Source organism: Elaeis guineensis, chromosome 4, assembly GCF_000442705.2.
Source record: "Elaeis guineensis isolate ETL-2024a chromosome 4, EG11, whole genome shotgun sequence".
NCBI lineage: Eukaryota > Viridiplantae > Streptophyta > Magnoliopsida > Arecales > Arecaceae > Elaeis > Elaeis guineensis.
In genome coordinates, this window is record NC_025996.2 from 119205786 (window position 1) to 119224231 (window position 18446).

Sequence of the window (18446 nt, forward strand, 5' to 3'; positions counted from 1 at the left end):
TGGCTCATCTTATCCGACTTCCAACTTATATTTTTTACAAGTTTTAAAAATTAAATGTATGTTGAATGATAATTTGTATTGTGAAGATAAAGTTATCAGAGACATAGCTCAAAGAATGAAAGAAAAATTTGACAAATATTGAAAAGAGTATAGTGTAGTGCTTGTATTTGGAACTATTCTTAACTCATATATGAAGCTTGAATTTTTAAAATTTTATTACTCAAAGATTGATCCTTCTACTGCTGAAGAAAAAATAGATTTTATGAAATAAAATTATACAAGCTCTATGAACAATATGTAAGCAAGTCCAACGCATCATCAAATGTAAGTGCAAGTGCTTCTCAATCCAATATTTTACCGAGACCAAGTGGAGGAGCTAAAACCAAAGATATAAAAGTTTTTACTATAAGTTTTGAACATTCTTTAAAATTTGTTGTTTCGAAATTTTATTTTCTTTTCAACTATATATTATTTAATATCTCATCTTTTTTATTTTTTTGTTGTGAATGTGTTTAAAATTTTTTAGAAATTCAAGAAATATAGGAGTGTAACTAAATCTAATACTGGCAAATCTGAATTGGATCTTTATTTGGAAGAGCGAATATTTGATTATGACCACTTTAGTGATTTAAATATATTCAAGTATTGGAAGGATGCTATACGATATCTTGATCTTTCAGTTATGGCACGTGATATACTAAACATTTTAATTACTACAGTAGCATCTGAATCTACTTTTAGTATTGGAGGTCATGTTCTGAATAAGTATAGAAGCTCTATCCTTCTTAAAAAGGTCCAAACTCTTATTTGCACATGAAATTGGTTGCATGGCTTTGTTCCAAATGGTAATTCTTTTTTTTTTTATGTTCTTTAGATTTATTTTAATATCTTGACTAATGATTGATTTTCGATGGGATTGATTGCCTAATTCTTTTATTATTGTTAATTTTAGATGAAGAAGACAGTCTTGAGATATGTGTGTCAAAAGTAGATTCAAATATTATGCAGCTTGAGGAAGAGGCAAATGAAGATAATGAAATGTGATTTATTATGGACATTGAATTTTACATGATTTAGTGTGATAAATTATTGAATTAGTGATATTTGAAACTCTGAATTTGTACTTTATTAATGTTTGAGTTAAATTTTTAAATTTTAGATATTTGAATTGATGATGTTTCAATTGAAGATATGCAAATTTGTTAGCATACAATATATATTAATTTTTTTATTAGATTATATTTTCTTTCAAATTTTAGTCGGCTGGTCCGACCTAACCCACGGCTCTTAAGGGGTTGGGAAGGGCCGTGGGTTGGGCTAGCTATATGCTATCTCATTTTTTGACCGGGTCTAATCCAGTCCAATCTAACCCATGATCTTTAAAAAATTAGATTGGACTAATTATATATATACTGTCTCATTTTTTAACTGGATCTAGTTTAATCCAGTCCATCATCTTTTAGATTCTCATGAACTGAGCCGGCCTATTTTAACAGCTCCCCGCACCACATCTCTCACCCATTGCCACGCATCCTTTGACTTCCTTATCAGGCCGTGGACCCCACAGCGAAAGCACACGAAAAGTGCCGCTAGGCCCACTGAGAGCCCGTAAGACAAGTTACTGGCTACTGTCACCTTTTTGGCGGGGCCCACATCGACCGCCGTCTCCACCACCGCCACCACCCGCTGGATCTCCCTACCACGTCACTCGATCTCCCTGCCACGTGTGTTCATGGCACTCGTCAGTAGGGCAGCACGCGATAACCCTATCTTCCTCGGGAGGGCTCCGTCCTTTCTACAGACAAGCAGGAGAGAGAGAGGGGGGACTCTGGAAGAATGGAGAGATCCACGGTTTATGGTGGAGTGAGTTTTGGCATGTTTCCAGGCCACGTGTGATGGGGGGGGGTTAATGGTTTTGGCAATAGACAAATGGAGCTTTTGAGGTGGCTGGTTGGTTCCATTCCTTTATTTTATTTTTTTCCCCCCGGCTTCTAACGATTGTAGGTAGAACTAAACTAGGCCTTTCTTAGGAGGTTATCTGGGTATAATACATATGGTCGTGGGAGTGGCAACTTTATATCTGTTTCTTGGAGAAAAGACACTCATTTTAGCTAGCTCTTTTTGCCGCTGCCTTTTATGATACTTTTGTGAATCCTGCTGTTGGAGAGGTAAATAATGCTGAAGGTTTCATCAAGTGAATTGTTTTTGTTCAATTTGATAGGTTCATGAAATCATCTTAGCATTTCTTAGTGTTCCTCCTTATTAGATTTTGCTTTCGAAATGCTTTAATTCTTTCTTGTTTTCAATTCCCTTCAAGTACCTATAGGAAGTAGAAAGCTGGTTTGGATGAGAAATTTCTGAATTAGTTACGTCTTATTTTTGTATCGGGGAACTAAATTCTTGCTTGGTTTGTTTATATTTTTGACAAATCATTCTAATCTTTAAGTTTTCATCAATATGATCACTAAAGTGTGCTATAGCTTTCTAGTCTGACAAAAAGACACCTGGATTCTTTCTTTTTCAATATCAGTAGACAATGAGATAGGACAGATTGGAAGTGCAAGAAAGTGGGATTTCGAAGGAGCTACTGAATTGTATTCTTTGGCATGGCAGTGGCCTCACTGCACTGTACTTTTTCCCCTAAAATCTCTACCAGCCTCAAGCTTCCAGAGGTGACTCAAGGAGTTCAACTGTCTTGCAGTTGGAGGTCTGTCAATAAAGTTTTACGCTCCAGGTACGATGGTGATAGACTTCAGAGGAAGAAGGGGAAGTGGAGTCTGATTCCAAGTAAAAGCAGAGGAAATTCCACTGTTTTATGCAGCTTAGCAGCAAGTCCAGCAGGGGAGGTGGTGATATCTTCAGAGAAAAAGGTCTATGATATTGTCCTTAAGCAGGCAGCTTTGGTGAAGAAGCAACTTAGTTCTAATGTACTGCTTGATGTGAAGCCTAAGTTGGTTGCTCCAAGAACACAAAATTTGTTGAAGGAAGCCTATGATCGATGTGGAGAAGTTTGTGCAGAGTATGCCAAAACCTTTTATTTAGGTTAGATCTCTTGTAATGTATTCAATACTTGTCTCATTAGTTTTTGTTATGGTGTTCATATATGTTCATTTTAATGAGACCAGAGATGATGGCATCACGCGCTCAAGTTTTTTCCCTTCTTCTTACAGGAACTCTGCTTATGACCCCTGAGAGAAGAAGGGCCATTTGGGCAATCTACGGTAACTTATCAGAATCCCTAACAAAAGCATTAAGCCTCCTCAATTAGGTCTTAGCTCTCAAGTTTATCTACAAATCATCTTGGGGTGTTTGGTTTGCAACCGGAATCGGAATCGAAATCAAAATAGAAATTGAAATAGCGAAATCCCTCGAAGCATTTGGTTCGTAACTGGAATCGTAATCGAAATCAGAATAGAAATTTGAATCTTTAGAGGAGAATAGGGATTAAGTTGCAGGTAAATTGGGCCATTCTCATTCCATCTTGAAATCGGAATAAAAATTAAACTCTTTCCAACTAAATTGTTGAAATGAGAGTCATCCATTTCTATTCCGATTTCAAACCCCAACTTTCTTCAATTAAACACCCCCTTGCATATTTGCTATGCTAATAATTATAGGAAATCTTATGCTTTTAAGCAAATATTTGGATACCCTTTTTTTTTTTTTTTTTTTTTTACATTCCCAAAACAAAGGGTGGTAGTTATATGGAAACAATCAAGGAACAAGATATCGGTGTAATAATTAACTATGGAAAATTTTGGAAGAATCGGATAACCTAATATCAAAGGGTAGTCTACTACAAAGGGAACAAAATACTTTAGGACAGTCACCCCACTTGTGTACGACAAATTCACCCTTTGATAGCTCACCACACATTTTTAGTGAAATTAGAAGTTCCTAGTTTTGCTTATAGGCATGTTGAAGCAGCATGAACGAGCTTTCATTATCTGTAATCATGGGGACAATCTTGCAAGTAGTGCAATTAAATGGAACATCAATATTGGAGGCCCAACTCCCAAGTATGGTAAACTAAATAACATAGCTCTATTGAGTTATTGTCCATGGTAGTTGTTGCGGCCAATCCCCTCGTCACCTGATCGTCGGAAAACGAGCACCTACAAAAAAGGAAGTCCACACTGATCGGAGGCGGCTCCGGCGGGACCCTCCGACGGTCAAGTCAGAGAGGAGACTGGGCAACAGTGAAATGAAGACAGAGAGCTCAATCGAGAGAGAGAGAGAGAGGGGGGGAGCAAGCCTGTGGTTTTCCAGGGGTCCCCCTGCACTGTTGCCTTCCCCGATATTTATAGTGGAGCGTGGTATGGCGCCGTCATTAATGGCGCAGACAATTGAGGAATTGTCAACTCACTGTAGACTGTCAGAGTCGCCGTGAAAGTATCACATCGCCGTGGGGCTGTCTAATCGCTAGGGTTGACAATGCCCTAGGTGGGATAATGCCCCTAGACGGCAGTGCCGCATGCCGTTGTCAGGACTGACAGGCTCTGGCGGCTGTACGGCGATCGGAGGAGTCGACCGACCCTAGGTCGGTGGCCAGCTGTGTGGCACCGGGTGGAGATTCGGACCCCTCCGATGGTCAGCCGGGCATGTTGCGAGAGTCGGCCATCAGACTTCCTGGTTCAGTCGGTCGGGAGAGTGGAAAAGGTCTGTCCGACCGACATATCCTCCGTCGGTAAAGGGCCGTTAATCGGTCGGTGATGGCGTTCGATCGATCGGTCGGTCGGCCAGTCAGTCGGTCGGTCGGTCGGCCAGTCGGTCGGTCGGTCGGCCAGTCGGTAGGCCGGTCGGTCGGTCGGTCGGTCGATCGGCCAGTCGGTCGGTCGGTCGGCCAGTCAGTAGGCCGGTCGGTCGGTCGGTCGGCCGGTCGATCGGTCGGTCGGTCGGCCAGTCGGTCGGTCGTCGGGGTCGTCCGTCGGGGTCGTCCGTCGGACTCATCCGTCAGAGTCGTCGGTCGGGGTCGTTCGTCGGAGTCGTCCGTCGGAGTCGGTCGGGGTTGTCCGTCGGGGTCGTCCGTCGGGGTCGTCCGTCGGAGTCGGTCGGGGTTGGGGTCGTCCGTCGGGGTCGTCGGTCGGTATATCCCAACAGTTGCCCCCCCCACTCCTGAGCCCGATGTCGTGTTGGCTCGCGTGAACACGTGGGCGACGGCTTCAGACGAAAGGAGTGGTTTTCCGTCTTTTCTTGCCCCGACTCTGGCGATCACATCAACGAACGATCCAATATCGATCGTCCCGACTGTAGGTCGAGCATGCACGTCGGGTCGGAGGTCAGCCAACCTCCGAACGTTGCTCGTCGACACGATCATTCCGCAGAATCTGATAGTCGAGTAGCATCCGACGTATTCGGATAGGATAACGATGGCAAGTCGAATATCCATTGTCCGGCCCTTGGTCGGACGTATGCGTCGGGATGTATGATAAACGGTGGCAAGCCGAAGATCCTTCGATCGATCGTGAGCAGATCGGTATGTCGCGAATACGACTGCGGTCGTCTTGGCATTTTGCCTTTCCTAGTCGAAGCTAAGTCGGCAAGTTAGCCAGCCGCATTAGTCGAAGCCCTTTGCCTTCAGAGGTGGGGGCCATCGTAGATATTCCGCTCCTTCGATCTCCATCGTAGAATCCGATATGTCCTTGACGATCGAGACGTAGATTGAGCAATTGGTTCGGCGATTCGTCGATCAGGCCGACGACGGAGTCATAGATTCGGCGATCGACAATCGAGCCATGTTGGTCGGGGCCTTTTGCCTTCAAAGGCTGAGGCCGTCGATTTCGGTGATCGGTGATCGAGCCGTTGATTCGGCGATCGACGATCGAGCCGTTGATTCGGCGATCGACAATCGAGCCATGTTGGTCGGGGCCTTTTGCCTTCAGAGGCCGAGGCCGTCGGTTCGACGATCGATGATCGAGTCATGTTGGTCGGGGCCTTTTGCCTTCAGAGGCCGAGGCCGTCGATTCGGCGATCGGTGATCGAGCCGTTGATTCGGCGATCGACGATCGACCGTGTTGGTCGGGGCCTTTTGCCTTCAGAGGCTGAGGCCATCGATTTCAGCGATCGATGATCGAACCGTTGATTCGGCGATCAACGATCGAGCCGTTGATTCGACGATCGACAATCGAGCCATGTTGGTCGGGGCCTTTTGCCTTCAGAGGCCGAGGCCGTCGGTTCGACGATCGATGATCGAGTCATGTTGGTCGGGGCCTTTTGCCTTCAGAGGCCGAGACCGTCGGTTCGGCGATCGGTGATCGAGCTGTTGATTCGACGATCGATGATCGACCGTGTTGGTCGGGGCCTTTTGCCTTCAGAGGCCGAGGCCGTCGGTTCGGCGATCGGTGATCGAGCCGTTGATTCGGCGATCGATGATCGACCGTGTTGGTCGGGGCCTTTTGCCTTCAGAGGTTGAGGCCGTCGTAGATTCTCCGCTCCTTCGATCTCTATCAGGATCTGCGCACGAGGAGTGGGGAGAGGGGTGTAGGAGTCATACCTGCGATGCGTCGGTCTCGGACTCCATTGTCGAGGCAAGACCCATCTATCGGTGGAGGGCCTGCTGGGTTCAGCATGGACCCGACCTTTCTTCCATTTTTCTTTTCGGCCCGTGCCTTAAGTCAGGCGCCGGTCGGAAGCTCTTTCGTCCGCGCGCATGTACTTGTACGCGCGCTCCAGCAGTTCGGTGTATGTTCGGGGGAGGGTTTTGTCCAGGGAGTAGGTGAACCGGGATGTCCTTAGCCCCCGTTTCATGGCCGAGATGGCCATGTCTCCATTGAGGTCCCGGACCTCAAGCGTGGCCGCGTTGAATCACGTCACGAAGTGTCGTAGAGTCTCATTTTCTCTCTGCTTGAGGGAGAAAAGACTGTCCGAGGTTCGTGGCGGCTTCCGACTGGTGCTGAAATGGACCACGAAGGAATGCTCGAGCTGCCCGAAGGAGTGGATACTTCCCGATCGAAGATCGGAGTACCAGGCCCTGGTAGCTTTGCGGAGCGTGGCGGGGAAGCCGATGCAAAGGAGAGCGTCGGTTGCCCCTTGAATCGTCATGAGAGCTTTGTAGCTCTCAAGCTGGTCGATTGGGTCGGTGGAGCCGTCGTATCGCTCCACGTGCGGCATCTTGAACCGACTGGGGATCGGTTCGTCGAGGATGAGTCGGGAGAGAGGTTGAGCAGTCTGGAAGTCGACGTCGTTTGAAGACTTCTGGCCGTCTACCTGCAACTGCGCAAGCCGACGGTCGATTTCCTCAAACCTGCGCTCATAGTCGTCCGTCCGTCGGTGCTGGGAGACCCCAAGAGTGGAGTCTCTGGAAGACTCCGACAGGGAGGCGGACGGCGTTCGCGGTCGCTTCTCCTTCCTCGCCCACTCCAGCAGGGAAGGAGAGAGCTGCTGGGATCGACGGGCATCGCGCCGTGGCCGCCCCTCCTCCTCTCCGCGGGAGCGCTGTTGCGGGCGCTCGCGCGGAGGCGACGGGGATCGGCGCGGGCGTCGGCGGCTGCTCCTTGAGGGCATCGGACGGGCCGCCGATTGTTGCTGGAGGCTTTTGACCGCGTCCGTCAGTACGGTCATCTGCCGAACGATGGCCGCGATCTGCGCCTCCATGGTCACCGCGGGGTGTGGAGAGCTGGGCTCCGCCGCTGAGGGTGGCGGGGAGGCCTCTTCCCAGCGGGAAGAGCGCCTCGCCGACCCGATGACCCTCGATCGTTGGGCTCTTGTCTTTGTCATCAGTATCTTCCGCTTGGGAAGGCTTGGTGCCGTGTCCCCCCTACCTGGCGCGCCAATCTGTTGCGGCCAATCCCCTCGTCGCCTGATCGCCGGGAAACGAGCGCCTGCAAAAAAGAAAGTCCACACTGATCGGAGGCGGCTCCGGCGGGGACCCTCCGACGGTCAAGTCAGAGAGAAGACTGGGCAACAGTGAAATGAAGACAGAGAGCTCAATCGAGAGAGAGAGAGAGGGGGGGAGCAAGCCTGTGGTTTTCCAGGGGTCCCCCTGCACTGTTGCCTTCCCCGATATTTATAGTGGAGCGTGGTATGGCGCCGTCATTAATGGCGTGGACAATTGAGGAATTGTCAACTCACCGTAGACTGTCAGAGTCGCCATGAAAGTATCACATCGCCGTGGGGCTGTCTAATCGCTAGGGTTGACAATGCCCTAGGTGGGATAATGCCCCTAGACGGCAGTGCCGCATGCCGTTGTCAGGACTGACAGGCTCTGGCGGCTGTACGGCGATCGGAGGAGTCGACCGACCCTAGGTCGGTGGCCAGCTGTGTGGCGCCGGGTGGAGATTCGGGCCCCTCCGATGGTCAGCCGGGCATGTTGCGAGAGTCGGCCATCAGACTTCCTGGTTCAGTCGGTCAGGAGAGTGGAAAAGGTCTGTCCGACCGACATATCCTCCGTCGGTAAAGGGCCGTTAATCGGTCGGTGATGGCGTTCGGTCGATCGGTCGGTCGGCCAGTCGGTCGGTCGGTCGGTCGGCCAGTCGGTAGGCCGGTCGGTCGGTCGATCGGCCAGTCGGTCGGTCGGTCGGTCGGCCAGTCGGTCGGTCGTCGGGGTCGTCCGTCGGGGTCGTCCGTCGGACTCATCCGTCAGAGTCGTCGGTCGGGGTCGTCCGTCGGAGTCGTCCGTCGGAGTCGGTCGAGGTCGTCCGTCGGGGTCATCCGTCGGAGTCGGTCGGGGTTGGGGTCGTCCGTCGGGGTCGTCGGTCGGTAAATCCCAACAGTAGTATAGCAAAATATAACCATTATCAAGGATTGCACACATCACATAAATCACGGAAACCATGGATTCTTGAGTTCAGTTAGTTCTGTTTCTTATATACAATAAAAGACACACGATGCTAGACAAGCCGCAGAAATTTGCTGGATAAAATTGTACTCATAATTCTAAATTTTTCTGTCTCACGGTTATTGTACTACAATTTGGTATGCTGACAGGAGTACTTTAGTGTTACACTTCATCTTATGGCTTGCAGGACTCACATGTATGATATGCTTGTAGTGTGGTGTAGGAGGACAGATGAGCTTGTGGATGGTCCCAACGCTTTTCACATAACGCCATCAGCTTTGGACCGGTGGGAGTCGAGGTTGGAGAATCTTTTTGCAGCTCGTCCATATGACCTGTTTGATGCTGCATTATCTGATACCATCTCAAAGTTCCCAGTTGACATTCAGGCACGTTGTTCTCTACCAAATAGATAAATCTTTATTTCTTTTTAATATATTCCCCTTACTGCTTAAGATAAAGCAACAAATTCTACCTCTTAGTTCTTATTAAGGGTACAAATGAGCTGAATTGCTCGCGAGCTATTCAAGCTCGACTCGAATTCGAGCTCAAATAGTTTTTTGAGTCGAGCTCAAGTAGTAGGATACTCAGCTCAAAAGCTCATGAACCTATTCGAATTTATATATATTTTTAATAATATTATTTTTATTTATAATATATATATTATTAGTAGATTAAAGTTCGATTTTGAGTTCGAGTATGACTCGATTGATATTCAAGTTGAGTCGAATAGATCTCGAATTTTACCTATTTTTTATCAAGCCAAGTTTGAGCTTGAGATATTAAGGCCGGCTCAATCTTCAATTGAGTTTTGAGTTCAAGTATTTTAAGTAGAGTCAAGTTCGAACTTCTAACTATTCCACTCTACTCGACTCGGCTCGATTGCACCACTAGTTCCTACACATAGTATTTAGCCTAAAAATTTATACTATTTGTCCACTTGCTAATGAACTAGATAAAAGAGATAAAAAAATCAATTAGATATTTGTAACAAATTGAAGACTAAGAAATTATATATAGGTTTCATTGGAGTCTTGTTACTTTTTTATTTGGAAACATTAATTTTAGCCTGTAATGATGATGAATCAGAAATTGAACTTTTCATAGATATCCATGAAAAATTTTCGAGCATGGTACAAGTATTAGGTTGCATCTAGATGCATCATTTCTTTTATAAAAGTCACTTTGATACATCATTTGATAATGGGTTTTATTTGCTTTTATTTTTTCCAGCCATTGAAAGACATGATTGAAGGAATGAGGATGGACCTCAAGAAATCAAGATATAGGAACTTTGATGAACTCTATCTCTACTGTTACTATGTAGCTGGAACTGTTGGATTAATGAGTGTTCCAGTTATGGGCATCTCGCCGGAGTCCAAGGCAACGACAGAGAGTGTCTATAATGCAGCTTTGGCTTTAGGAATTGCAAATCAACTGACCAACATACTTCGGGATGTTAGAGACGAGTAAGAGAACATTTACCAATCTCCAACTTAGTATTGGCTTAATATAATTAGTAAATTACCATAAAAAAGTTTCTATTTTCTTTATAGCTAAGTCATAATAATTTTGGTAATTTATGACTTACTGTATGATCAGTGCAAGAAGAGGCAGAATTTACCTACCACAAGATGAGCTTGCACAAGCTGGTCTTTCAGATCAAGATGTATTCAATGGTAAGGTCACTGACAAGTGGAGAAACTTCATGAAGAGCCAGATTAAGAGGGCAAGGATGTTCTTCAGTAAAGCAGAGAATGCTGTGACTGAGCTCAATCAAGCTAGTCGATGGCCGGTAAGATTAAGATTTCTATTTTTTTTTATTTATTTTTTGCTAGCATGTATTAGCATCAGTTGGACTCTCGTAATCATTCAAATTAATATATGAACAGGTATGGGCTTCACTTTTATTATATCGCCAAATCCTTGATGAGATCGAAGCAAATGATTATGATAACTTCACAAAGAGGGCATATGTTAGCAAAGCTAAGAAGCTAATGGCATTGCCCATTGCATTCGGGCGATCATTAGTTAGCCCATCATCTAGAAAACAACCTAGTTTAGGAAAAGCTTGAAGGAAAGAAGGACATATTCAAAACAAGGATAAGCTCTAATACGTAGGTTCATTTTGTATAATATTCAATGTGAGAATGATTTGTAATTTGGCAAAATTTATTAAGTTTTTGTTGTCTATGATTTGTATTTTTGGTCAGATTACAAGAGAATTGGATGCTTATTCTCCTTATCAGGACCCTTGAACTCACCAGAAGATAATCAATTGTATGCATCATATGCTAGGTCAAGTTCTCCCAATGGATCACATTGGCACTAGCAGTTGATTGCTTTCTTAGTAAATAAGAAGGCATGAGTTCTATTGCCTCAATGAAGAGAACTTCAAAATTTCTAGTAAGATGAGATAGCCTCAAAAACAAGAATCTATGTTAGGTTACATGCCACAGGCAAAGAGATATTTTTCTATATTTTTAAATATATGAGATTAAAAAAATATAATAATACCATATCCATCAAGATGAATTCGTCAAGAAAAAGATAATCAGGAATAAACATCTTACAATAGGTTGTACCTGCATTGTAAAGAGTTGTTTCTTATGGACAATAATGTCATGTGAGTGTTGGATGGACCTCTACTCTTAAATCAAGTAGTTCATCAATTTTGGACTAAAAAGCTGGTCGGATATCTACTCTTTAGGGTTGGATTCAACTAATTAGCATTGGATTGCATTGTTCAAAAGGGCAATCCCTTATGACTCAAATCTTTTGTGGCTTTTATAGCTGTTGACACTCTATACTATTATGGGGCAGGCTAACATTAAGGATCAAGGCTTGCTCATATAACATAGAGAGGCCATTGAAGGCGTATGGCAATGAGTGGGGATATGGAATTAGGTAGGCCACCATGGAATTCTTCAGTTGTCTCGTAGTCGAGGAATTCATATTTCATTTAGGATTAATGGTAGAGTTGTAATTAGAATGATAAATAAAGAGATGAATAAATAGAAATATCTTCATTATCCTTCATGGTCAAATCAATAGAATAGCTATTTATCTAGTCAGATAGGACAAATCTCTCGATTGTTGGCATATAGTGATAGATTGCAAATATTAAACTAATCCTAAAATAAAGAGGATTGAGACTTTTTGATAAGTGGTTGTTGTTGCTGTTGAGTTGATCAAAAAAGAGTTTGCGCATATCTCCGACTCCTTTTATAAAATGAATCCTAGGATTTTTAGTTAAGATGTGGAGATGAGTGAGTTCATGGTTACACCAATTATCTTCTCATTCCCATATTCGCCATCATGAACCTTTTGCTTTGAATTTGTGCCCAGAGAATCACCACTGTGTCTCTTCCTCTATCGACTGATAGGTGCTTTGAGAATCATGTGTCCTGCATCATTGTTGCTTGATCTTGTATCCATCTATTTTTTTGGCTGCATTGATCTGCTCTTAGCACGTAATGGCCACACAGCAACATACTATCTTGACAAATAGCTATGCTCTAATAACCCATCAATATCTGTCCTCACTCATTAAGTTTGATATAATTAGTTGAATCAATTGATGCCTTAACCTTCACAACCAATAGATGTTGGAAATTGTGTCCTAAAATCAATCGTGTGATGATTGAGTTCATCCTTATATGTGAATTATTGATTATTAAATAATAGTTATTCTGATATTTTTCATCACAAAGTGACATCTTCCTTGAACTCTTGTACTGTGATGAAGTCTCTAGAACTATGCTAGTGTACGATAAAGAGAGAATTTATCGTATAGTTCTTAAACAAATTCGTGACCAAATGATATGTCATTATGGGACGATGACGTTTATCAAGTGAAGGTCGTTGTGTGCCATATGGATTAGTTGTCCTCTTAACCAAGGAGTGTGGTGACACTGGTATAGCATACAGGTGAGATGTAAGGATACATCGTCACTAAACAAGTGACTCACCTGCTGAGCATTCTACTGTCAAGAGCTGCTCGCGAAACACATGGATATAAATGTCCTTCAGACCTGAGATTACTATAGTGACTTGCAAGCAATTCACTGTGCTTTGGTACCGAACTACCTGAATTTTAATGCAGTGACGGAAGGCTACTGGGTACAGTCAAGTACTTGCGAAGTCTGTATGTGGATCAAGATGGGATTGATCCCTTCGAATTATTTCAATTTAGTAAAGCCTTGGCCAGGATAATCCATGAGATGGATTTGAAATATTGAAATACAATGTGGATGAGGCAATCTTGGTTGACAGTTAACCTGAGACCATCCTAGAGCATCTAGGGTCAAAAGGATGAATTATGCGGTAACCATGAGTATGAGTTCTGAAATATTCCTTTGCAATAATTTGACCTATCTAGACGTTGAAAATCATTGCTAGATGGTATCTCGATTAGTGTAGGAATTAGTTCCTATGCTACCGGCTTAGTGTTTGAACCTATGGAGTCACGCACACAAGTCAGACAAAGTAGGAAGGAATTGACCTATGTTTATATATCTAATTTGAAAGTACTTGACTTGATTGAATATATAAGCTAACTTGATTGAGAATTGAGTTATGGGTCAAATGAGATTGAAGAGTTGACTATGTCTAGCTAGCACTACACATGAAGTTCAGGTTCAATCTTGGAGATGAACAATTTCTATCTATGATCCATGGAATATATAAAAGATTGGATTTAAGTACTAATTAATTTTAGATTAGATTTAAATTAATTAAACTTAAATAGATCCAAAATCTAAGTTAGACTTGGTACAAAAGTCCTAAAGAGTTTAGGATTGATAGTCTTTCAAAATTGTTTCGAACCGGCTTCGAATCGGATTCGAATTGGACCTGTTTTGGATGAGATATAAGTATTCCTACTTGTACTGAGAATACCTACTCATGAAGCACGATCAAAAATTAGTTTGGTGCTTATTTGGGGCATGCCAAGTGGGTGTAGGAGTGGGTGCAAAATGGACGTCATAAGTAATGGCAATAATATCTCATGTAGGAGTCCTTCTTTCATGAGTATTGGATCAATTCAAATCAGATTTGAATAAAGAGTCATCCTCTCATTGGGTCATGAGAATCATCTATAAATAGAGAGGATCTCTACCTATGGATGCAAGAAGAGAATAGAATAGCAAACAAATCAAATTGAGAGAAGAGAAAAAGAGAGAGAGACAAGCGTATGAAGAGAGAGGTCCTTCATCTTCTACATCTCTCCCTTTGTTGCTGCCTCCTCTCCTTGGACGTGGATCCTTCTTGGGCATCCTACCTGCTGGTGTGAGATGTCACATCATCATATCTCATCCCTCGATTGATTGTGTATGTGAAGCCAATTGGATTAGAGTTTATCCTGCTTTTCTGCAGCATTTGACGTGCATGCGAAGTAAAGGGTCTGTATATCCAGGCCTCCGCGAAAGTTTATATCAGATAATTTAAGATTTGATCCCTGATTCTACTATGATTCAGGTAAAGATTTGATCCTTAAATAAGTAGAATATTAAAAAAAATTTTTAGATGCAACCTAAATATTTTGGAGGGAAACTGTTCCCTTCCCTTCAACTGGTATCAGAGCAGGCCTAAAATATATATATGTAAAATAAAATTTTTTGTGATTATTTATATAAGATATAATTGATATTTTTTATATGACATTAAATCTCATTTAAATCTATTTATATAAAATTTTTAATCTAATTTTGATTGGATTAGAGGTATCTAATCAATGATTGATTGAGGTTGTTATAAATCTGTTATAACAGAATTCTGCTGTTGCTGAATTTTTGATAAAAAACAACATAAATTAAAATTTTATTTTAAATCTATTTTAATAAAATTTTAATTTTGTTGGTTTTCTTATGAAGTGAGGATTATTTCAGATTTAAATTGAATCTATTTCGATGGCTATTTAGATATGAATCATATCATAATTCAGCACTGCGTGAAAACAGATTTTATCAGAAATTAATTTCTTATGCATTCATATTTACATCTAATTATTATTTTATTTGATATCAAATCTAAAATTGATATTTTATAATCAGTATAAGATAAGTTTTAGATTTGATATGATGTATATGATACATCAAATCTAATTGGATTAGATGAAGAACATAATTGATGAGATCAAGAATATGTTCATGACATAAAATAGTTTTATCAATAATTGTATGTTGATGTAATTATATATAAAATTAGATTTCAGATCTTAGTAGCTTAGTACTCAGATTGATGAGATCACCAGACCGTCTGATCATAAGAGATTGAAGAGATTAATCTCTCTTTTGTCTATTCGATGAGTTCTCTTATGACGTGTAGGGGTGTCGTTGTGATCCAGTTTCATGAAGAAAAAAATGAACAGACTTTTATGTATTATTTTGATCATAAATATATTTAGATTAGATCTAAAGTGATTTATGATTTATTATAATAAGATAAAATTCAGATATAAAATTATTTTAGATCTGAATTACATGTTACATATGATGTAATTGGTATTGATCTAAAAATTATCATGATACATGAGATGTATGAATGAAGTTTAGATCATACCCATGTATGTTTAATTATTAAACATGTTATAAAAATTTATTTTTATGTATTGAAATATATGGTATGCTTTACTTGAAACCCTTGTAGAATAGTTCTACAAACCGAAATACACATTTCACACACTTAATTTTGAATTAAGTTTGAATGATCTAGAATTGAGAATTAAAGATCATTAAGACACCACATAATATGATGAGCAAAGGGTTAGCATGAATTAGGTCCTTTTAATGGGTTAGACCTAGGGTTAGAAATACATATAGACCAAGTAGAAAAATTAATTAAATCTAATCAAGTGTTAAATTAGATTAGGTCAGTATTTCTCTAAATCAATCTCAATAGTTGAAGTTTGATCAAGTCCATATGTTTGATCCTAATAAATAGACCATGATCATGGCTCCGTGGTTGAGCCTGAATTTTCTAGTGTGCCAAATCAAAACTAATTAACCAGTTGGTGTCTAAGATAAGTTTGACAGATTCAATCAAGTGATTTTTAATTGAGAGCTATTCACCTAGATGCATCTACGGTGAGTTAAGGGCAGATCCCTCCCACTGATCTCACTTATCTGACCAACATGATAGATTATGTTTTGATTAGATCACTAGTCGATTCGTATAGACCCATGCCATTAAGATGAATCAGTGTGACTGATTTAGGTATCTTTAGACCAGCTTGTCTTTAATCCTTTACATGACTTGGTGAAGTCAGTGAAAGGATTTGTAGCTTACAGGTCGACTTCTTCTCTTATTCTCAGGTTAATAAAATCAAATCTTTAAAATTATTAGGTCCATAAAGTGATAAAGTTATGAGATAACTTGATCATTGCCTCCCATTAAGGTATGTGATAATGAGTCTAATATTCCAAATGGACATTGGAGGCGTTACACGCCTGGTGTCTATTACGTATTGGAATTGTCATTCATTATATGACCATCATGATGTACCTTCAGATCAATGCTCAGGTTGGCCGAGCCATACTCGAACCTGGACATCCATTTGTTGGATGCACTTGATGTGTCATGTTAATGGTTGGATCTAATCAAAATTTTCAGTGAAGGAGCCACATGCCCGCTGAAGGGAAGTCTGGGGCAAAACCCAATGCTAGAAGTTGTTTAGAGAAACAATTGGTTATGAACCTACCCATGGATGCACTAAGGTTGGCCGAGCCACACTCAAGCCCGAATGCAGTCCATGTAGATTCTAGTACCTGCTAAGGAATTAATGTAATTTTTCGAGTTGGAGGTAGAAGCTACCAATTCACAAAAAATAATGGGAGGACCTTTAGACTAAAGTCCATATTTTCAGGATTAAAAAAATAATAATAATAATTCATATACTAATATGCTAATATTTTTTTCTTTCAATTATGGCCAACACACTATCCCTCCGTTCGTTGTTGGACAGCGACAAGCTCACCGGACCCAACTTCGATAGCTGGTATCGAAAGTTGAAGATCGTATTGGAGCACGAGAAGATTTTGTTTGTCCTTATGAATCAGGCACCTGAAGAATCTACAGCTAATACTCCTCGTGCTGTGAGAGACACTTACATGAAGTGGCTCAATGATCGCACGACTGTGCGTTGTATGATGAGGGCAACTATGAACGATGAACTTAGTTGTAAGTTCGAGGATGCGCAGCCTGAGGAGATGATTCAAATATTGAATGAGTCCTTCGGCACCCCTGAGGATGCAGAGAGACATAAAACCTCCTGCACAGTATTCAATGCCCGTATGTGAGAGGGAGCTTCAATCACCGATCATGTATTATATATGATTGAGCAGATTGAACGTCTTAGCAAACTTGGCTTTCTGTTGCATGAACAGTTAGGCAAGAATGCTATCCTCAATTCGCTACCAAAATCCTACCTACCCTTTCTCAGTCATTATAGAATAACGAAGCCTGCAGTAAACTACTATGGTTTGCTAGGGTTACTGCAGACTTTTGAGAAGGATAACCAGCTCCAAAAGGAGCCAGTAAATTTAATGGGAGGTTCATCTACAGGGCGTCGATCCTCTAGGAGAGGAAAGAAGAGAAAGGTGCAAAAATCCCATGCCGTCGATCCTAAGCAGAGCAAACCATCAAAAGTTGATAAGAGCCAGGCAGAGTGCTTCTTCTATAAGAAGTTGGGTCATTGAAAATGGAATTGTCCTATTTATATAGCCACCCTTGATCCAAACAGGCCTGAGAACAAGAGAAAGAGGCAAGTGGTTGCTTCATAAGGTATTTATATGATAACACCTTGTAATTTCTCTGTTTGTGATACTGCTATCTGGGTATTGGATACCAGAAGTCCTATTAATATATGCAGTTCGTTGCAGGAACTGTAGGTAAGAAGAAAATTTTGAGAGGGCGAGCAGTTCTTTAATATTGGAGATGGAAGCCTTGTTCCAGTTTTGACCTTGAGAACTTTGCAGCTTGTCTTCGAGTCCAATAGTGTCATATTAGATGATTGTCATTATTGTCCCACCTTTATGATGAATGTCATCTCTGTAGGCCTTTTGGCTAAACTTGGTTACAAGTTTATAATAAAGGATGATTTTTATGATATCATTATGAATGATACTACAATTGTGCATGGACAATTAAAACATGGCATATATATAATATCACGGTCTGTTAGTGTAATGTACACACCTAGAAAATACTCCAAAATAGATAATGTTAGTGAATCCTACCTTTGACATTGTAGGCTTGGTCATGTGAACAAGAATAGGATTGACAGGTTGATCAAGGAATGTGTTCTTGAGATAGATGATTGTGAATTATTGCCTACCTATGAATCCTGTCTACTTGGTAAGATGACTAAGTCACCTTTTAAAGGAAAAGGTGAAAGAGCCAGTGATGTCCTAGGTCTAATACATACTGATGTATGTGGGCCTATGAACATAAGTGCCAGAGGAGGATACTACTTCATTACGTTCACAAACAACCTATCGAGGTATGGATATGTCTATCTTATAAAGCATAAGTCAGAATCATTTGAAATATTCAAACGATTTCATACTGAAGTAGAGAAATAAACTGAAAAGAGTATTAAGATCCTTCGATCAGACCGAGGAGGTGAATATCTTACCAGTGAGTTTCTGACATATCTAGAAGAGAATGTGATTCT

General features: G+C 41.7%; 1 protein-coding gene across 4 annotated transcripts in view; it reads left to right on the forward strand.

The window, feature by feature from the left end:
* The first annotated feature begins 1929 nt into the window (after positions 1-1929).
* LOC140857565 (phytoene synthase 2, chloroplastic-like) overlaps positions 1930-18446 on the forward strand; it is a 39285-nt gene continuing 22768 nt past the window's right edge. The window contains exons 1-7 of one of the 4 annotated variants that reach the window (XM_073256747.1): positions 1930-1950; positions 2531-3042; positions 3171-3221; positions 8990-9162; positions 10007-10242; positions 10376-10568; positions 10666-10966. In XM_073256747.1, coding sequence (XP_073112848.1) covers positions 2607-3042; positions 3171-3221; positions 8990-9162; positions 10007-10242; positions 10376-10568; positions 10666-10848 — 1272 coding nt within the window. In that variant the 5' untranslated portion in view covers positions 1930-1950; positions 2531-2606 and the 3' untranslated portion in view covers positions 10849-10966. Of the gene's footprint in view, positions 1951-1982; positions 2169-2530; positions 3043-3170; positions 3222-8989; positions 9163-10006; positions 10243-10375; positions 10569-10665; positions 10967-18446 lie in introns of those variants that run through there. The other 3 variants (XM_073256746.1, XM_073256745.1, XM_073256748.1) reach the window with 3 other exon arrangements.